General features: G+C 42.3%; 1 protein-coding gene across 3 annotated transcripts in view; it reads right to left on the reverse strand.

Annotated features, from left to right (window-relative positions):
- The window catches only part of PPM1A (protein phosphatase, Mg2+/Mn2+ dependent 1A), a 35,066-nt gene extending 16,909 nt beyond the window's left edge, over positions 1–18,157 (reverse strand). Inside the window, exons 1-3 of one of the 3 annotated variants that reach the window (XM_051620441.1) lie at positions 17,694–18,155; positions 2,419–3,270; positions 507–624 (exon numbers count right to left, since the gene is read on the reverse strand). In XM_051620441.1, the coding sequence (XP_051476401.1) occupies positions 507–624; positions 2,419–3,252 (952 nt within the window). In that variant the 5' untranslated portion in view covers positions 3,253–3,270; positions 17,694–18,155. Of the gene's footprint in view, positions 1–506; positions 625–2,418; positions 3,271–8,663; positions 8,683–17,693 lie in introns of those variants that run through there. The other 2 variants (XM_051620443.1, XM_051620444.1) reach the window with 2 other exon arrangements.
- Positions 18,158–22,571: the final 4,414 nt, after the last annotated feature.

The raw sequence follows: 22,571 nt of genomic DNA on the forward strand, positions 1-22,571 counted from the left end.
ACATACCTTCAAATAAGTAAATATGTTAGCAAGTGCCTTAAAAATGACAGTAATCAAGCTGCAACCCTACCTTAACTGGATAACAAAATATTATGGCTAACTAATGTGTATATAACTATATGGAAAAATGACACTCAAATTACCATCTTCACACCTGGCAAATTATTCTGATTATTTTATTTAACTCCATATAACAGGAAGCAGGATTTACTGTTCAGAAGTTAGTGATGTCAATGGACTCATGAAGAACACTGAGCACAAATTAACTCTTTCTCTGCCATCCTGAATAGTTTGCAGGGCTACAGGCACTTTCATATCAGAATTTTTTCAGGACATAGCGTGGAACTATATGAGTGTCTTTTTTAGAGGTGTACACTAGATGGCCAATGGCCCTTGAAGGTATATTAAAAAAACCCTGTAGGTGTTAAGAGTTTAGTTGTTGGAGGGGAAGGGGACCAGGGGTCTGTTTAGAAACAAAGTTACTTATTTTTTTTTAAATGATCCACCTTCTACTCTGCTTTCCAGGTACTTGTCCAACTCTGCCTCTCTTTTCACCGCCTCTGGCGATACCTTTGGTGCATTCGGAAAACAGATCAATATCACACTCATGTTGTCTCGACTTCCCTGGTGGAAAAGAAAACATTATTTGAGAATGTATAGACACCAGGCTAAATAGACATCAAAGCATTATACACACAAAAATCCGTAAATCACATGGTATCAGAATACAACTTTTACTGATATGGATTTATATTATCATTAGCCTTAATTTCCCCTTACCCCCTTATACAATTCTGCCCGTTCATTCAGTACAACTTTCAAGTCACTTTGGTCCTTCCTCTTTAATGGTCTGAAAACTACATGAAGCCAATTACAGGCAGCCCATTGTCTCTTAAAAACTGACACTGCTAATGAGTGATGTGTAATCACAAAGTTGTGAACTATCTACCTTTAAGTACTACCCAATTATTTTAGGAAAACAGCTGAATATTGTAAGTAAACAAAATCACTACTTATTAAAAGCACTAAGGAGTGAGGTGTTGAATTCAGACAGTGCCTCCACCTAAAATCACAGCTATTAGGGTTTGTTTCCCCCTCTTCTATTTTAAAACAATAGAAGTTACAAGTGAGAGAATCTGTTAAAAGACAGGCTGGAAGGGACCCAGGCCTTTACAAAAGCATTCTTTGAAATGGAAACATTTAAAACTCCAACTAAACAGAACCCTAATACTTGAACACATTAAAGTACAAACACATTCTGCTTAAGAAAAGTAACTGTTTTGTTTACTGTCAATACCTCTGTGCTGTGGTCTACAAACACGCATCCATATGCTTAAATTTAACACCAATTAAATCCACAGAAGTCAGCAAGATCAAGAACAAGCTGGTGTTTAAACAAGAGTAGATGGGCCCATGGGGAGGTGCTGGCAGTTGGCTAATGCAAAGCTAACAGCATCCACAAGCCACTCTTCCTTCCCTGGTATTTGTTTTTGAGATTACCAGGCAAATATCATGAATAAAAATATATGCATTATCAATCTGCCAAAGCGTTGGAAAGCAATTACATTTCCCAAAAGGGAAACAGTGTCCTTGTTAGCCATGCAGCAAGAGCAGAGATGCTCTCTTGCCTCTTTTGTCTAAAAAAGTCAGCTTTTTTACATTATGACTTCAGAGTTTGCCTTCGGAAAACTAAACCTAAAGATATAAAACTTAATACTTCAAATCTCTTCTGTAACTGCACCGTCCTGCAACTTACTAATACAAAGTAAAAGTTTTTGCAGACAAAGTCACACAGATCTGTTAAACAAAACAGTCCTGGTCTTCTTCTACTTGAGCTAGTTTCAGAACTATATTATGCAACACTGAATATGACAAAGTAATCAAACCCAAACAAAAACTAACTTAGAAATTAGAACTTCATATAATCAAGAAGAAACTTTAAAGTACAAAATATGAAGTCAAGGGTCATTCATACTGATTTTATCTTCGTGCAATTATGACAGTAATGTTACTACTGTATGCCCAAGAAAGGAGGGTAAGATTAGGAAGGGAAAGAACATTCTCTAGCCTGATTAGGTCTTAGGAGTTAAGGTTTTGTAAAGTATGTTGCGTAACAGAATAGAGCAGTGTTACTGTCTTCAGCTTGCTCATTAACTCCTAACAGGTCCTAGTTTCCCAGTGAACACAACATATCTGTACACATTTTTAAACTTTCCATTACCAAAAAGCACCCAGAAAGCCATAATGCTTCTGTTGTGTGTTCATTTCCCCTCTATCACCATTTTCGTGGGAATTACTGTTAAAGTCATGTTAACACAAACCATTGGATGCTTATGGACTGGAATCAAAACTTATTCTTAACTTGTTCATAAACTAATAGCGAAAACACAATAAACTTCTCCTCTCAAGTCTGGCTACCTTGTACAAGCAGGTGTCAACTATCTCATTGCAAACTTTCTCAAGGTCATCAGTGACTTCAAGTCTGGATCTTACAAAGTCACACAGCTCTTCATTTCCCATAACATCCCAGATACCATCGCAAGCCAGTATGATGAACTGATCCTCTTCTTCTGATCTCTCAATTTCATAAACTTCAGGTTCAGGTGAGACTAGCTGTTCTGTAGGACCTTTCCCATGGACACATTTGTAATCAAAGTCCCCAAGTGCCCTTGAAACAGCAAGAGAGCCATTCACACGCTGAATCATTACAGAGCCACCTGCATTCTGTATACGCTCTTTCTCCAGTGGATTACTTGGTTTGTGATCCTGTGTGAAGAAGTGAACCTTCCTGTTTCTACAAAGTAAACCTCTCGAGTCTCCACAGTTGATGAAGTATGTATGTTGGGGAGAAATCATGACACCCACAGCTGTTGACCCACTTCTGTCTGCGCCATGTTTCTTCTCAGAGATGACTCTCATGTGTTCATCGATTTGCAGGAAACCTGTTCTGATGCCGCTCTTTACACTTTCCACAGATGGTGGCCCATCTGGCCCTTTAAAATCCTGGTTGCTTGTGATGTGATCTAACAAATGCTCACAGCAGTACTTGGCAACCTGTGATCCAGCATGCCCATCATATACAGCAAAAAATGACCATCCATCAAGTCCGTTTGGCAAACCAATCACAGCCGTATGTGCATCCTCCATTTCAACTCGCCAGCCTTGCATACTACTCAGACCATAACGAAGCCCATTCCCTTGCCCCTGGGCATTATGCTTCTCCATCTTTGGCTTGTCTAAAAACGCTCCCATGATGCCTTTCCTTCAGTTCTAAAAAGAAAAAGAGGATTATTCAGATCAGTCGTCAACATCCTATTGGAAACCATTAAATAAAAGCTCAAATGATGTTAAGATGACAAAAATACACATATATAACACGGGCTTTTCTGTCTCGAGTCAAATTTGCATTGCTTTCATCAAATTTAAACAAGGACACTGCTACTAGCTGAGCTGCACTTGTCATATCTTTGTTAAGTATTTTCAGCTGTTTTACTTGAATAACTTATATTCTATTATTCATGGCTCTGGCAAAAGCCTCTACTGTAAGTATGTATGCAATTAATTTGAAAGAGGACTTGTTAACTGACACACATCTGAATAGCTACATTGCCTGCAATTACTGAGCCAATGAAAGAGTTCAATGTTTCCAGGACAGGGGCATTCCCGAGATCCCTACCTGCTGGCAACAAAGTCCTACTCTCTGCTTTTCTGACGGTGACAGGGAAACAGAAGCAAACTGATTAGCTCATCTTTTGAGGGAGGAGGCTCAGGGGTTTTAGTTTGTTGGGTTTTTTTTGTTCTGTTTTAAACAGATAAAAGTGATCTGAATTATCAAGACAATGCCAGAGGCTGCATAAAGAAAGAAGCAACACTCCATAACTAGGAGCAGGACTCAGAAGGAAGGCAGCAAAAAGCCATTAGCTTGGCTCAGCCATCTTGTGAAAGCTCACCCTAAGATTTTCAGTTAAATTACACAGCAAACTTCTTGGATGTCTGTGCTGCAGTTACTTAAAATCTTAATGTATTCATGCTTCACTGAAAGACAATTGCCCCTGACAAGTCTAAGGAAATCTGTTTGGAAATAAAACCCTAAGCATTGTAAATTCGTGCTTCCTTATTCAAGTCAGACCAATACACTGCACACCCTGCTCTCCTCCACCTCCCATCATTGGGATGTGATGCAGCAAATATTCATGCTTAAGAGAATAAGAATTATATTTGCAGGCAGTGTAAACTAACTGGTTTATCTTCATGGCTTTCACACCCTAACCATTCAACCCACCCTTCTAATACACATCAGTTTATCTGTGCATTCCTTATTAAAAAAAAATAATTTAAAAAAATCATACAAATTAGGTCACACATTTTACATACTTGCAAATTCTGCCCTGGGAAGCATCAAAGAGTGTGCAAATCACTGTTCTACAATATGAGGTAACAGAAAAAGACTATGATCTTTTTTATTTGAAGACAGTGGACAAAAACTGTGAGAAGAGTCTGAAACATTTTTCCTGAGGCCCCAACCAAACAGCTGCACTAGCAGAAAAGTTAGTACACTCGGGGTTTCAGAAGTTTTCAACTTGTATGTGAAATATATTTTATTAGCTTTCTAAGTGATAATGTCACCTTTTGGTAACAGGTTTTTATTGCAATATAGCTCCAGCTGTAAGTGACACTACATATCTAACAAAGCTTTTCACATTGTCTCTTCCAGCCACTATCAACCTTTCCAAAACATCTGTATGTGCTAGAATAAACAGTCGAGTCATGTTTATATTTTATCTCACCACAACAGGGATTCAAATGAGAAGCTCGGGGCCTGGATATACACTCTTTGGCTCATGTGCTTTGTTAACAAAAACAAAAGCCACACATACATCAGCTGTATGGAGAGCCATGTTAGCAGCAGCACACCTCTGCTTCCTCTCACTTCAACCCCTGTTCTTGGGTTCTGTCTCTTCTCAAGTGAACACAAAATATTGATGCCCACGCAAACTGTAACTAGCCAACAGAATCCAGTGTGTGCTGGTCTTGTATCCTAAGCACATGCATGAGGTTCACATTACTGCAGTTGCTAGGAAAAAAATATGACTTAGACTTTTTTATCTTCACATGCAACTCCAGTGAAGTCAGTGATCAAAATAATTACAGAATGCTGCTGTAAATCAAATGGAGAATTATTTTACAGAATAATAGACTTCTTATTCACTCCATGACAGCAGCAGAATTTAAACTAGTACCTAACACTATTGTTGAAGAGATCATAAAATATAACGCAGTTACTCAATTATTTCACCTTAACTTAGAGCTCAAAAAGTAGAAACTGCCCTGGCAAATACAAAATTCTTGTCAAGTATTTTACATTATTATTGTGCTTAAAAACAAACAGAAAAGCCTTAAGAACAGGATACAGTTAAACTGACCACAAGCACTGTCAAATTTGGACTAAGGACAGTTTTTTCCTTTTAATCTCTCACTTTACTATGTACACAATATTTGGCGTTGTGCTATGTAAGCTGCTCTTCCCTGTCAGTAGTTTGTCATGTAAACCATGATTAAAAATACATACACACATACATACAGACAGAGAGGTCACATGCAGTGAACTGCCAACACACTTCAAAAATTAACAAATGCACTCTCCATTTAAAATCAAGTTGCTTTATCCCTCCCCAGAAGGTAAACTGAAAGCTATTGCTATTTGAAATTAAGCCTTGTAGGTGAGATGTTGACACAATTTGTCAGGGATTCAAGCTACCCACCTTGGATGTGAATACAACAGGAGGATAACCACAATGTGGTCACAACTCCTCCTTAGGAAATTATTCACAGCCCATAGCATCAAGCAGCCAGCTTCTGTAAACTGCAGTTGCCTTCCTTACAACACTCAGGCTAATCATAGTTACACCAGAATGCCTGGCTAAACCTGAAGGAGAGCAGGCCAGGTGTTAAAAATCTTCACTTTATCTGAAGAGAATGCATAGTTTACTTGTGGATAAAATGAATATGCCAAGCCTTTTAGTTTTTCCAGGATTTCAATTCTTATTCAGAAAAAAAAAAAAAAAAGAAAAAAGAAAACAAAAAAAAAAGAAGAAAAAAAGTTTAATATAACCAATCTGTAAATGCTTATGATCAGGAGGCTACCTGCTACTTCTACCCCACATCCTTCTGTGTGACTAAAACCTGAAATATTAAGAGTTTTATTTATTAAAAAATAATAAATCTTAGTTTTAAAAGAAAGGAGGGGAGAAGACACACACAGAAAGGCTGACATAAGCAAGCCATGCCTCCTTCCTCCTAAAAACATCCTTTAGCCTTGTTTTTGACTCCGTATCTACAGTCCGTATCTTTCACACAGTGTCTACCTAAATCACTAGTACCTTTCTCATTCTTTCATGTTTGTGCACTATGCTGATGAAGTTGGAACGACACCTTTAGTTAAGCATAACTCTCTATGCAAATCAGATTAACCTATAGCAGTGCAAGAGCCCAAGTTGCAGCATGACTTCATTATGTAATAACAGTCAAGAGAGAAGTCAGACCCAGAACAGTCTGCATGCATGATGTGCAATAAAGCAAGACTCTGAACACAGTTTAACTCGGCCCTCTCATCTTTCTCTAGTCATCTTTCTAAGCAGGAGTCCTCATCTTTCTACCCTTATTCTCCAATTATTTGACTACCCTTCTCCTCCTTAGCTCAGCCACACATTTCTGCAATTGTGTTAGAAAACTGCAGTCTCACGGCAGGAGACAGAACCAGCCCTCTACTCTGGAAGCCTCAACTCACAGGGTGCTTGAACGATGCTTGTAATGTACTACAGATGTTAATAATTGAGTAGCAAATGTACCACCCACTGTTTTTTTTTCTTACAGAAGGACAATTCTGAGAAGTACAATAGCAGCAGTGCCCTGTAAAAAGATCAGAGGTGCCACACGTTCTCCTGAAATGGTAACTCTAAAGCATCATCTGGCACTGCAACTACCACAGTTAGTCCAGCAAACTTCAGTTTAACCTAAGGTGATTCTTGGTTCTGTCTCCCTATCCATGTTGTCCATTAGTTTCTTCTACAAGAGAAGAGCTTTCTGGGTTTGGCTCTGGATATTAGAGGCTTCTCTACAAAACTAAAAGTGAAAATGGACCCCCATGCCTAAAAACTACTTGGGACAATTTATCCAGCTACAAGTGCATCTAAACCATGACTTCTGAAATGTCAGTTGCGTGGAGGTCAAACTGAAGGACAGCCTTTACAGCAAGTGCATGAAAAACTCAAGTTGCAGTTTGCAGACAGAAAAGCAAGAATAAATACTGTACACAGCCTAGAAAAAACGATGCTAGGAGCAGATCTTGGATAAAAGACAAGACTGCCAAAATTCAAAGGTCTGTAGCAATAGAAACTAAACTGAAATAATGAATGGAGCATGCCAAGGAGTCAGTAGCTGAAGTCCTTGAAAATAGACAACTGGAGAACAGAGTGGCAAAGAAAAGGAGGGTAATTAGTATACCGGACCACGGACAACCACGGACAACCACAGATACCTCACTGGAATGCATGAAATCTCTTTGACCCTTCATTTGTCCCTTCAATTGTGAAATCCAGACAGCACAACTATATCGCCTTCTGATGCTCACAAAAGTAAATTTTACTGCTTTGCTTTTTGTTTATTCATTTGCTTGAAGGTTCAAATGAAGGTAAGTTTTAAATTGTTCACAAAGGACAGTTAAGGTAACTACATGTACCCCTGTAAAAAGGCATTTTTTTTTTCTCAAGGAATTCAGACAAGGATTTTATAATCTTGTCCAAGAAAACCAACCACCCCCATCTGCAACTTGTACTTCAACAATATGCAATTTAATAATCCTTTTTAAACAATGTCTGAGTTGTATTCCTTCCACTAGGATAAGCTGCTTATATGACCCAGACTGAAATCACAGGCACTTGTTCAAACTAAGCTGAAAAATGTCCCCATACTCCAATTTCCTGGAACAATTCTCCAAGTGACATTACGCCCTATGTTTTGTAATGAGCACTATAAAGAAAGATTACAACCTTTACTTGAACAGCAGGACACAGAGCAAGTCAACAAATTATACAGACTTCTACTGAATAGAAAAAGGGCATTTGATCACTTTAACTCCCATCTGATCTGTGGTATGTGCCCCCCCCCTCTGCCTTACACAGGCTGGATACAGCAACCAGCCAGCATGTAACTGTGCAGATGTCAAAACGTTTTCAGAAGTCAGTGCCTGTTGAATGAAAAACTGACAGTACATACTGGATGCCCCAAATCAATGAAATGTTAACAAACAACATGTCAGAGAACATCCCAGGGATCGGAAGAATGACTAAAATAAAACAGAACACGCAGATGAGGAGACATAATTACACCACAGTCATGGGCTGAATGAAGTAATGAAAAAGCTTCTTGCCAATGAAACTATTTAAAAACTATTGGAGGCTGTATGATTGAGTTCTGGCACTCACAGTTCAACAACATCAATAAAGTACTGAAAATTACAGTTGATGTTTCTGAAAATGTGTACTTTCAAACACAGGAATATATGGCCAACCAGGAGATGTGAACTGTCTAGGAAAAAGTAAAAGAAATAAAATACATTAATGAGGCTATGGTAATAAACAAGGACTAACACACAATTTCCTTACCAGAATACCTGCTTCTTGGAGATGCAAGTGTAGTCTGCCTCTATTTCAGTACAATTGCAAATAGAAGAACATGACAAAGAAACTAGTCATAGGGTAAGAAAGTTTGTAATAACATGAAGAATTTTTTTCTAGGACAGATGTAGGAGCTATGGTGTTTGGCAGACCAAGGGAACAGGAAAAGGTAGACAGCTGGAAGTGCTAATTTAAAGAAAGTAAAGAGAAGTATCAAAGCTTTTGGAAACAGGCCTTCAGACATATAACAACATCTACACGTGGATGCAAGCGAGAGGGCAAAAAATCCCCAAAGGTAAGCAAGGTAATGACTGTCTGTGAACAAGAGAAAGTATGGATTGTTTCAACTCTTCCCCACTTATCCTCCCTCCCTCCCTGTAATTAATACGCAACAATGACTACAACTCCATACCACAGCAGAAAACACTAAATCACTGAACCTCTGATAGAGACACCTATGAGCTTGATGCTTTGATAGCTGGTCCACAAGTTCTGCCATTTCACTGAGCTAGGTTGCTTGGGGGGGGGAGGGGGGAGGGGTGTGTGTGTGTGTTATTTTTTAACCATAACTTTTCTTCAGTTTAAAATGCTTTCTCCTTTCTAGGAGATGACAGCCTGACTGCCTCCCCATACCAAGCAGCAAAAAAATTTATCCCACTTGTTCTCCTATGTCAATTTATTTTTTGTGTGTGCACAGCCGAGTAGGCAAGATTTAGAAGAGGACTGCTAAAGGCTGCAAAAGTCTTCTGGAACACAGAAGGTAACCACTTCTAAGTTGACACCCTCCCTCCAAAAACATGTTTCAGCTTTTGCTTAAAACAACTTTTTCTGCTCCTACCTACCTTTTCTGCAGACAACTAAACCTGTTCCAGGGTTAAACTAGGAGCTGCTATTCTTGATACAGAAGTATACTGACTGAGGTTCCAACACCCTCCAAAAGAGATGTATGTAATCTGATTTTTTAAAAAGCAAGCCCTGGACACTGAAAAAGATAATTAATCTCTCTAATAAATTGTACCTGCAGAAATCTGAAAAGCAGTGATATAGTTTCAAGATTTCTTTATGGAGTTGTTTTCCTTTTGTTCTGGGGTCAGTTACTGAACAAAATAACTTCTTCCCAGAATCACCAGATCACTATTGGGAATAGAAAAGTCACTACATTGATTTTGAGAGGACATCCACATTCAATCAGTCACTTATCAGGATCCTAACCTGCCTGTAACCCTCAGAACACGATTAAGGTTATATTTCTTGGTCCAGAAAGAACCCTCACTTCTATCATATTTGTGCTATAAATTAGAGGTGGGAAAATAATAAAAAAATATTTAAAAAGCACTAGGCAGCAGCATCAAAGAGCAGCCCAATCACTACAAAAAACTGTGTAGACAACCAAAATGGCATTAACAAGTACTATGAAAATCAATGAGGTACCTCTGCATAAATTCATATGCTACTCTCTGAACAGTATGAGAATGAAAAAGCCACGGTCCTTGCTTGAAAGAATTAATAAGCAAAAAACATGTCCATGCTGGTGTTTAGTTCAGCACCTTTCTGGTTATACTTCATTTTCCAAAGATTTCTTACTTAAAAGCACTGCAAGACAAACAAAAGACATCCATTTTAGACAGAGATGAGACAAGCACTCTGTTAATAGTGCACCAAGTCCTGCAAACTCCAGCCAAAATTCAAAGCCCGATTGAAGCAAACACAGTAAAAAGGAACTGGAAGATTCAAGGAAGCCTCAGTTTATGTAGACAGAAGTCAGGAGAAAGAAAGATCTTACTTAATTTTATGTATCAGTGAGATTCAGCGAGATTCAAATTTTTTGAAAGACTAAGGCAAACAAGTGAAAGTAAGAATTCCAACCAAACTGCTCATGCCAGAAAAAGAAAGTATCAAGTGCTGGGGAGCTATTCCAACAGAACTAGGCACAGCAATGGAGTTCCATCAGAAAGAAAACATGGGCAAAAAGGAAACAGAAAAAGACAATACAGAAGAATGGAATTACAGAAAGTCATGGAAGCTGAACTACTGTTGTTTTTCCAGTACTTATAATACCAAGAGTGCTGTCACTGTCATCTACAGTCATAAGACAGTATTACCCCCTCCTAAACACTGTGGGCCTACTCATGGGTACAAGCCACTGAAAATCCCTGAACAGATCTGAACACACCAAATCCTTCAAGTAATGGCTAAAAACTCCATCCTTTAAACTTCATTTTTTGATCTCTCATTTACAGCTTGAAGCCTCAGCATCTTCATTCACTGCTACTATTATCAACCAAACAATATCTGCAATTAAAACAAAACAAGCAGATTCATAGAGGAATGTTTTCTTTGGAGGAAGAAGCATGCTATTCCAGTGCTATTTCTGTGTCAGAAAGAAAAAAAAAACAAATAAACAAAAAGCATTTGTTTTTTTTACCAAGTTCAGCTAAACCTATTTAGAAAAATCAGAATTGGAGTGGTTGCCCATCCTGCCATTACTCAAAAGGCAAAAGAAGTCCTTGTGTAAAAAGTGACTAGACCAGAGAATGACTTACTAGAATGACTAGGGCTGTTCAGATTGTTCAAAAGCCACCAGAGTGAAGTCAACCACTGTCAATTTGTCTTTGACAGTGATTTAGCTGAAGTGTTAAAATAAACTAAGAATAAGATGCCACTTGAAAAAAGGTCCCTATGGGATTATTCCCCAAGACTCTAAAAACAGAGGCTAAAGGACACCAAATGCATTAATGGAACCATTCCTGAAATGCAGCAAAAAAATCACACAAACACTCTCTCTTGGTGGTGGTGATGAAGTTCAGGAAACTGTCCCTTTTTTACAGTTAACATAATCTGTAATGTTGCCTCTGGTAACGTGCAAATTCTTATAAAATCCTATCATCCTTCTGTTACACTGTTGAACTGATGTCCTCACCACAAACGTTTTAAAATCTAAGTTAATACAGTCTTATGTACAATAAAGAAAACTGTACACATGGAATCATCACACTATCTCCCCTGATTTTTAGCCTTTGAGTCTCCAGTTCCTCACCAAGGTCACTGCTCTTTTTTGAAAATAAGTACTTCAAGCTTTCAAACTGCTGATCTTCTCAATTTCAATAGCAGCAGCCACCTATTTCTGTTTTTTCTTATAACCAATTTATTTAGCAACACAGAAGAACAAAACCTAGCTGAAAATAGTTTATATAAATAGTGCTTTGGAGTAAAAGGCAAACTATTTAGAGAAAATGCAACCAGTATGCATGTGCCCAATGATTAGAAGACAATGTTTACATGAAGGTTCCAAAATTTCCTGTTTAGCAAATATAGTACTTAATATTATGAAATAATTCTAAGTAAGACACACAAGCAATTTTCCAGACCCTTCCTTTTACATGAAAATATTTGTGGAGTTCTAACCTCAGCAACATTACCACTAATCTGGTGAGGACATAGGAAAAGTGGCATATAGGAGACTTTAAACCTGGTGACTACACATGGGAATAAAATGGGAATAAAGTAGGAAACATTCTTAAGTGTACAGCTGTAACCTGGCTTTGCTTGCAAGGAAATTACATCAAAACTATGCCAGAAACACATTGAGACCTGGAAGACAAATCCTCAAAGCTTAGGAAAAGCTGGAGTTTGTTCATGTACACACACAGAGCTTTTATGTACCATGTTATCCTGCCCTCACATCCCCAGCATTCCTATCTCATTAAAAGAATAAGGATAGAGGATGGCTGCTGGAATAAATCAGATTTCTCTCCCAAGACTACATAAATGTAGAAAAAAGAAACAATGGGAAAGCCTCTATTGTTTTAGTTTTTATGCAGCCACTAGCTTTCAGACAGAAGGCTTTCCCCTGATTACCATGTTCACTTCTATCTCTATCAGCTTAGAGCTGATAGATTTGCCTATGATGAGCAAGGCAGGAAGGTGCTCTCCTGAGTCCAAATTTGAGTTCACTGCAGCTCTAAACATTCTGATCACAGAATGAAGACATTGTCAAATTCACCTGTTCTTCAAAATACACGCAGTGCTAGCATCAGCATTTTTTGAGCTTACAGGGCCTCACTCTGCAGCTTCAGATTGTTCTTTACAGAGAGTAGTACTAGATTTTTAAGAAGGGTCTGTTCAAATGCTACTATAGTTGATGTCTGAGGTGCCAGAAAATTATTTACTGATAGAAACAGATTCTTTCTGAAATGTTCCTACAATTTAATACTAACCACTTACTTGTCCACATTTTTCTGCATTCTGCAGAAAAGACCCAAAGACTGGGTTGTACTTAACACAGAGAGAATTCCTTAAGCTCATCTCCAAACACAAAGAGCTTAGGCACAGTTTACACAGTTCTCATGGCCATGGCATTTAAGCTTAATTCTTAAGTAAAAAAATACAATAGAATTTTATGCACAAATAGCTATGATATATGGTCAAGAAGAATAGAGACTACCATTCAAATTGCAGAGCAAAAGCACAGTTGGCAGTTAAAATGAATTGTATGCAGAGATACAGAAAAACCTTCAAGTTACAGCTGAGACCCAAACATAAAAGCACACTTCATCCTCTAGGTCACAATCCAGCAAGGCATTTAAGCATGAGAGCAGCATCATTCATCTGAGTAGTCCCACATAATTCAGTTGCACGTGGCGTACCAATGTAAGCACACTTAAGTGCTCTGCTTTATTTAAACTGCAGCTATCAGACTACAAGTCATGTTACACTTGGGTTTGTAAGCTATTATCTTAAGAGTTCAGAGACCTTTTTATCTATTAAAATATTCTTACCCGCACTAAATGTTAGCAATAGAGGCTAATGTACTTTCTCCTCTGTCTGTAAACTGCTAGCATTTCTCCACATTCCAATGCTGAAACCTGATTAGCCAGTTTTGTTTCTTCCTTTGTATCACTCTTGGATGCTCTTTTGCTAGTATATTGCTATAAAGTTTACACTCTAAACAGTAGAAATGTACTTCATTGGAACTATGGCTATATAAAAGTTTTTATTCTGTTGTTTCAGTCACATATGAACACCTTTTTAGAGGAGCTGTCTGAGCATAGAAACACACTTTTGCAGATTTCAGCAGCAAGCTGAAACATCTATTAGTTAACTTTACAGGTACATGAAAATAAAATAATAGTAAAAAAAACAACAAACAAACCAAAATGAACACCCAGTAAAGCACAGGTAAGTTCAGTTTAAATACCAACAGAAATTACAAAAAAAATACAGACTTGACAGACATCTCTAACTTAGTATGTGGTTTAAAGGAGAGTTTAGCAGATAGAGATACAGGAAACCAGACCTCACAGTGCTGGTTTAACACCAGTAACAGCCAGATACTACCTCTTCTCCAGGAACAAAAATCAGCCTACTCACTCCCATGGTATCACATTTGCTTTCTTCTCCTGTCCTGATCACAATTTCCTTGATACAAACATTATTCCTGGTCTTAAGATTTAAATTATTTACTCTAGCAATATTAAATCTTAATAAATCCTGAACTGTTCCTTCACAGGCAGAAAGCAACAGGAACAACATGAGGAAGCTACAAGGAGATGATGCTATCTCCACTGTGATCCACACCACATCATGACTCAAAACATGAATCCTTCTTAAACAGTATTTTTATGCACCATCTAATGGAATGCATATAAAATGCCATAAAAATGACATTTTATGTACACTCCATGGATCTTCTAAATATCTTAAGAACACTGGCATTTTTTCAGGGATTATGTATTGTTTACATGGACTTTATACTTTCCAATTTGCCATGCTTTCAATTAAGAGCCTTGTAGTGGAGCACGTTTAAAATTTACAAAAGATTAATTCTTATCCTAGTATTTTTAATTGAAATTTGGATTACCTGACTAAAGCTACAGCAATCAGCAAGAATTCAGCAACAAAGCTGAAGTCAAAAATAGCTTAATTTTCAAAAGAACAAATGAGGCTACAGGTTGCATCAGTTAAAAACAGCTACAGATGACACATCAACGTTTAAAAAAAAGTGTAAGTGATGTACCATTTATGTGAAAAGAGTAGCAAAAAGAACAAAGAGACACAAGCAATGTTAAGAATAAATGTTGCTTGGCTCAGGTGAAGCTGTGCTAAGCCACTATTGTCCTGACTTCAAACAATGTTACTATTAAAAGTCTTTAAAATGAGTTGCAAGTCTGCAGAGACAAAATGAATACAATTATTTACAGTACTTTCCATTCCAAAACTTGCTTATTCTGCATTATTCAATCACTTAATTCCAATGCAGTTCTGCTTAGCCAATTACAAGTATTTTTACATCAGTACAGACTTGAACATGAAAAAACCAAGTCAACAGTAACTTCAATATTGTTTAGTAAGAAATACATTCTTGTTAAAAGGCTTATATTTAGGTCATCTTGAGGAAGCAGCTGCTTTATATTCCCTAGTTCCACTAAAAGGAAAAGAGCAGTAAGATCTCTTATTGACAGCTGCATTCAAAAACATACCAGTTACATAAGTTTGCAAATTATACTGTGCCAGAGTTAAATATCTAAGCATTTTAACAACAGTTCTTAAAATGCTATCTCAGCAAGAATGACTCAACTTCACTGCATAAGCTGCACTCCAGATAAGAAGCAACTTGCTTGATTTTATAAAAAAAACAACTAAAACTTTTTTGTATTCTGCTTTAATTTAAATTGCACTGAGTTAGTTCTGCTTGTTTAGACCTGCAAGCTTCACCAGTCATTTGGCATTTCCATCCCTCCTCCTTGGTTTCAACAAAAGCATCTTATGCTTACCTATAGACAGTTAAGGAAATACTTGGAAAACAGGTATAGTTTTCTACCGTACCTCAAGGGAAGGGATTTACCAGACAACCACCAAACAAAGGACTAAACCTTTAAACCAGAGCTAGGCCTTGTCCAGATACAAGAAAAACATGGCTATGCCAGAGGAGGCTTACAGTAGAGACCTGCTCTCTCCAGGACAAGCTACATTTATCAGAGGATTTTATCGGGTAACTATGTCTGTGAGAAAAACATTAATAACTGGCACGATGCATCAGCAAGTCTTTTATTCTTAGCTCAGTTTCATATACAAAAGGTAGACCCAGAAAGGCCTGGAAGAGAAAACTTTAGAAGCAGCTGTCCCTAGTCCAGGGAAAATCTGAATAGCACATCTATCCAAACTGTGTTCCTTCAACACTTTTCCTTTGGTTGCTGCTTGGATTAGATAGGTAAAATGTGAAACTTCCCTGACCCATGTGTTTTTCCTCCCCATCCCCTGTCTTTGATGTTATTCATAGAAAAACTATGAATAGTAACAGAAGGGAAGCTATCAGAGAAGAAATGTGGGTGGAACTTTCACAATTCTTGGTCATTTGGGAATTCACACAGGGTCCTGAATAACAGCAGAAGTCTTGCTTTGACTTCACTAGTGCTTCACAAATCCTGCTTCAGCCATCTAAGCGCTGCAACAGGACATGTACAGGCTCAGCAAAGTGCTACACGAGCCCGTATTTGGAAAGTCTTTTCCTAGAATCACAAGAGTTGGAAGTTTTACTTCATAATCTACTGACTCTGATGCTAAACATCACAACCTAAGGAAAACGTATCACCTATCTTCAAACTTACTGCTCTCAGGATCTAAATAAAACTGCCTTCTGCTTTAAAAAAATACTCAAAATTCCTATTACATACAGAACCTTAAAGGTTACCACCCCACAGGACATCTGAATGACCAGCACTTTCTCATCTGCCAAGCGCTACAACGAAAACTGAAAAATGCTTCTTACAAGTAATACTGCAGACTTAAATGTTCCTTTTGCAGCAACAAAATTTTGCCACACGCACGGTACCACTGAAATATTTTAACCCTACTAAACACAAACGAATACATGTCAAACAGATGTCCACAAAATTAATACCCCTGAAACCATCAACCTGCAGCCAGTCTTAAAGCTGTATCGTATCTACTATATAACACAAGGTAATACAGGGAAGTGAACCTCAGGCTTTTAACATACAAGCCAAACTATCCAGTACATCACTGGACAAACTTTAAGGACCACGTTTTCTTCTATCTAACAGGCGCGCTATGGCAGATCATCAGCACAACCTTCGCTCACGATATTGTTTCCCAAGGCAGCCAAATCTCTCTCAAAACTTTAAAAGGCCTGAAAGGCGCTGGCGAGGGAAACCCGCCTCGCTGCTGTTATAATGTCACTGCTTGGGGAGTGCTTGATGCTCCGACCCCCGCCAGGGTGGGGTGCTTTATAAATAGATGCGCTTCTTTTTTTTTTTAATTTATTTCCCCCCCCCCCCTCAGTGCTGTGCCCCAAGCGCTTGGGTGGCGATGGGACGGGAGGCTGTTTATAGCCATTATTAAATGAATTCCGAATCGGCCAAGAAAAGGAGGGAGGGAGAGAAGGCTTGGGGGGGGAGGGGGGGGTGGGCAGAAAAGCAACGCTGCTGCTGCTACCTGAGCCAGGCCCCAGCACCCTCCGGCTCACCCTCCTCCTCCTCCCTTTCTTCCCCCATGCCCAGCCCCAAGGGGCTGCCGTGCCACCCCCCAACCACCCCCACCCCCCGCCTGTCGCCAAGCCGCCTGCAATGCGGGGGCTGGCGCGGCCAAGCCCCGCGCCCAGGCCGCCCTCAGGGGGCTCGGGGAGGCTCTCCCGGCAGCAGCATCCCCAGCTCGCCCGCCCCCTTTTCCCACCTCCCTCCCTCTCGCCGCCCCGACCCGGTACCAGCTGCTGCCGCCGGGGATGGCGCCTCTCTCCTCACCCGGGCCACGGCAGGGACGACCCCCTTCCCCTTCCTTCCCCACACACACACCCACCCACCCACCCCGGCGGCCCTCCCCTTCCCCTTCCCCGCGCAGGCGGGAGGGAGCGCGGCCCCCGCGCAGGGCCGCCCCCGCTTGTTTACAGGCCCAGGGGCCCGGGCGGCCGCGGCCCTCCGGCCTCAGGCCGGCCCCGCCGCCGCCACCCCCGCACCCCGCCTCAGCCCTGCCCGAGGCCCCGCGCTGCGCAGCTCCGCTTACCCCCCGGTCCGCGGCGGACGGCGCCGGCTGCGGCGGGCAGGGCCGCGCTGCCCGAGGCGGTGCGTGAGGAAGGAGGCCCGGGGGCAGGCCGGGACGTCCGCGGTGGGGCCGGCAGCGGGCGGGCGGGCCGGCCAGGGGAGAAGGGGAAGGAGGGGGGAAGAGAAGAAGGAGGAGGAGGAGGAGGAGGAGGAGGAGGGGGGGGTGGGGGGCAGCCGGCTGGCGGCCTCGCCTCAGCTCATTCACAGGCGGCGGCTGCGGAGGGCGGCTCTCTGCCCGCAGCGCTCATCTCGCCTCCTCGTCGCCGCCGCCGCCCGGACCACCCCCCCCCCCCCACCTCTCTCTCCTTCCCGCCCGAGCTCCGCGCCCACTCGCGCAGCGCCGCGGAGCGCCGGCCGCTCCCCACCCCCCTCCCCGCCCCGCAGGCGGGCACACGCACCCGCACCCACACACACACACACGCACTGCGCTGCCGCCGCCTCCTCCTCCTCCTCCTCCTCCCCTCTGCGCAGCCGCCGCCGCTCCCCTCCCCCCCCCCCCCCCCCCCCGCGCAGCACCCTCTGCGCCCGCCCCTTCCCCCCCCCCCCACAGCCCGAGCTCAACGCAAAATGTGACAAAACGCCGCTTTTTCTGGGCAAAAAAAAAAACACCCACACGCCACAGAAACAACAAAAAAAAAACACCCCAGCCGAGCCGGCTCTGGCGTGACGGGCGGGAGACCCGGATGTGTGCGGGGGAAGGGAGCGGGGCCGTCACGGTTATTACATCACCCCCCGCCCCAGGGCCGCACTGGGCTTGCGCGGGGGGGAGAGGGACGAGCCCGGGGGTCGGGAAGGGGCGAAGACGTCAGCGGTGCCGCCCCCTGCGCGGGGGGTGGGAGGGGGAAAGCGGGAGGAAAACCGGGAGGAAAACGGGGAGGAGCGCGGGCGGCTTCTCAGGCGGCTCTCGGTCCTTGCTTCCCCAGGCTCAGCCTCAGTTTCCCTGTCTCAGTTTCCCTGTCTCAGTTTCCCTGTCTCAGTTTCCCTGCCTCAGTTTCCCTGCCTCAGTTTCCCTGCCTCACAGTTTCCCTGCCTCAGTTTCCCTCAGCAGCCTGACCGGCTTTCGGGAGCTGCGGCCGCCGCTCCCGGGCGGGCAGGAGAGGGGGGGGTGGGCTGAGGAAACCCCCCCTGCTCCCCGTCCCCTTCCCCAGAGCCGCGGGGCTGGGATCCCCCCCCCCCAGCCTGCAGGCTTCCCCCGCTGCAAGCACAACCCGCCGGCAGAACCAGCGGCGGATTAACCAGCAAGCGAACGGGTAATGGGTTTAATAACCCCCTGATTTTCTGCTGCCTGTCGACAAAAAACAAGGATGGGGAACGACTCGCCCCCCACCACACCACCCCCCCCCCGCCAGTCGGCAGGGAACAAATTCAGGGGACAAGGTGTCGGACAAACCTTGCTGTTGTGTGTGACAGGAGGAGGTGGATGTGGCCTGGCCCGGGATGGGGCTGGGTGCAGCAAGCCGGGGTTCAGCCATCGGGATGCGGGTTCCGGGAGGTGGGGGTGCAGCCGGGGGTTAGGGGTGCATCGCCCCCGTGAAGCTGTAAAGGAGGAATCCGACTGCAGAGGGATGCGGAGGAGGGAAGGGTGAAGTGGGGGGGCTTGGCGAAAGAACCGGGAAGGTTGTCTCCTGAGATCGTCCCCACCTTGCGCAGCCATCCGAGCACGCAGCCGCGGGTGAGGGTTTCCTTGACGCGTGAATGTTTGGAAAGCCCTCCAGCTGCTGGTTACGTTCCTCCAGCCGCTGTAGATAACCCACCGGTGCAGCTTCCACCCCGGCGTGCCAGCCGCTGAGGCCTTTTGCCCAGGTAAGACCTACCAGAGGCCTACCCAGAGACAGCTAAAAAAAAGCGGTGACACATACAACAAATCCTCCTCGTTGCCGGGCTTTTCCTGTCACAGATCATAAAACTGGCAGTTCCTGGGTGATCGCAACGTCTCCGGCTGCCATCGCCGCGCGTTCACCCTCATCGCCTTGGTTGGCGGGACACGGAGCAGCGCTCCGGGGCGCTCGGTGCTGCGGGAGCTACTTCAGGCCTTGGAATTCGCCGTTAGATGCAGCAAAATGTGTCGGTGGAAGCAAACCTTCAGGGGAATGTAAATGCAGAGGATCCTGAAAGCGTGTTGTGGGGGAGCAGAACACACAAACGGCGCACTTCACAGTTAAAGGGAGATGTTGGGAAGGGCAGGGAGTAATGCCCATAATCTTCATCAGTGCAGTTCTGGATTTCCTCTGGGTATCCATAAATGATGACTTAAAATTTTATGCAGCTCACGTTTTTTTAAACTACTTTTTTTCCCAAAAAAACCCACTTTTACTATGTACAGACAAGGCAGAGATGGTGCAGAATTGCTCCTGACATGTTTTTACCCCTGCACTAAAACACACATCTAATTTTTCACCCTCCTTTTCCACTTCAATATACCTCTCCTAACATTTTGAATTAGATGCAGTTGTGGACTTCATTTAGGTTCTATTTACTGTTACTTACAGCTTGGGTTTCCGTGTGTGCTTTGTTTGTTGCTTGTTTTGGTTTGTGTGGGGGTTTTTTTAAATTAAAATGAATGAAAACATGGCCCAGGTTTTTTTCTGAATGTAACGACAGCAGAGAGTTTGCTGTTGTCATTTTCTATTTATATGTTTTTCTTGAGAAACAGAATGGAGTCAAATTACTACAGTATTTTTTTTTTTAAGTGTAACTTTTATATAGTTTGCTAGTATTGCCTGGCCAGTTGTACTGATAATAGCAATAAATATTCACAAGAAATTCAAACATCACGTTTAATTAGGTTGAAACAGACGTGTGTAACTCTTGCCTTGATGATGCATCTTTGTTGCTAATAAGACTACATCTCCCAGCATACAACTCTTTACTTTCCCTTTAGCTGTAGCAGAAGATGGGGCAGAGCTGCTTGGGACCTGTAGTCACTAGAGTCATTAGCACCCTAGTCACGGAGGCACTAACAAGAAACTCTTTCAATGCTGCATCACGAACCACAACTGAATGATGGAGAAGAACCTTATTTCACTGTTTGGAACAATGCACATCTATTAGCATAATCAAGCCTATTTAAAATGACATGCTGTTCCACAGGATATTTTTAGAGAATATTAATTTTTAGAGGATTTTTTTCTGCTTCCTGTTACAGCTTTTAGAAACTCTTTGAATGGGTGGTATTTCCTAAGAGTGTTTTTTTAAAGAATGTGTATGTCTAAATAAATAGGTATTTCCCAGCTGAGCTGGTTATTGCAGGCAGGAGGATGATTCTGTCCAGTGTATTCATCGAAACTGTCAATTTAGAAAATTCCACACTTTGCCTGATGAAGCTGTTCCCAATGACATCATTTCCCATAAAAAGAGAACACGGGTCTGCAGTTGCTGCTGGGATCACATGGCAATTTAACTGCGTTTTGGAATCGGTTTCCACCGTGATGACCATATTCTGTAGGAGCCTGTTGTAATCCCTCCGTCTTGGTATTGCCCAAAGCTCCTTTTAACTCCTTCAGTTTTGATACCAGTTGGTGAAACTTCTTCTCTTATAAGGTATATAATGAAGTATTGGAATTTCTTGTCTGTATATTCTTTAAAGCAGGGACAAACATTAACTGTTGTGTTGCATTACTTTGATTTCTTGATCCCGCAGTAAAATGGCTGTCATTCTTCCAGGGTCTCACATGTAGTTTATGAAAAGGTCAGGAAAAGCAGAGCCTTTTGGTTTCAGCTTCCCTTACTTATCATCCCTGTTTCTCTTATTGTCTACCTGACTGTTTGACGTAGTTGGGAAACAGTGTATTTGAAGTCACTCTGCAGCCTAAAAAGCTGCTAGACTGTGAAGTTTGGTTTTGTTTTGAATCAGATTTGTGTAACCTAACAACACTCATCTGAATATTAGATGTATAATCAAGCTGTTGTCCAGGCTGTCCTGGTTCAGTGGTGAGAGACAAGCACCTTCAGATGATCATCACTCCCCTGCTTTCATTGGTGTCTGGGCAGCCTGGGTGAGGTGCCAGCTGAAGGTGACTTTTTCTCTCCTGTAGTTTCTGTGACTACAGAAGAAGCTGATATGACCACCTAGAATAGACTCTTAGTTTTTAGATCATAAAATCATAGAATGGTTTGAGTTGGAAGGGACATTAAAGATCACCTAGTTCCAACCCCCTGCATGGGCAGGGACACCTCCCACCAGCCCAGGTTGCTCCAAGCCTCATCCAACCTGCCCTTCAACACTTCCAGGGATGGGGCAGCCACAGCTTTCCTGGGCAACCTGGGCCAGTGTCTCACCACCCTCACAACAAAGAATTTCTTCTAACATAAATCTCCCCTCTTCCATTTTTAATCCATTACCCCTTGTCCTCTCAGTACAAGCCCTAGATGGCTAAAATTAATTGATTACCTGTGGTGCTTAGTGTTTATTTAATAGAAATCTTCACATTACTGATATGTGTGGCCTGTAATAGTCTGATCATGAACTTGCCAGAACTTTTTGCTTGGTTTGTGAAGTACTGATGCCCTGCCCCATTCTCCTCCAGTGGACTGCACCTATTTTTGGAATCTAAAAGCCAGCTGGATGACTGTGCTGCAGGCTTTACGTCTTCTTAGTACTATTCCTGCAACACCCTGCTGTGATGACATCTGTAGGTATCTGCTCAGCCAGCTGTGCCATTGGGAACTCCAGAAAACTCCAGTACTGGAGCTCTGATTAATAATCACATGATGTTTAAATCACCGAAAGTGCACAGCTAGGGTGTATCCTGTACCCAGACTGAACTGATGTCACAAAGAGTTTGGACTTTTGAAGAACACGGTGTGCCAACCTCCTACGTGCTTGAGATGCAGCAGTTCT

Source organism: Apus apus, chromosome 5 (genome assembly GCF_020740795.1).
Source record: "Apus apus isolate bApuApu2 chromosome 5, bApuApu2.pri.cur, whole genome shotgun sequence".
NCBI lineage: Eukaryota > Metazoa > Chordata > Aves > Apodiformes > Apodidae > Apus > Apus apus.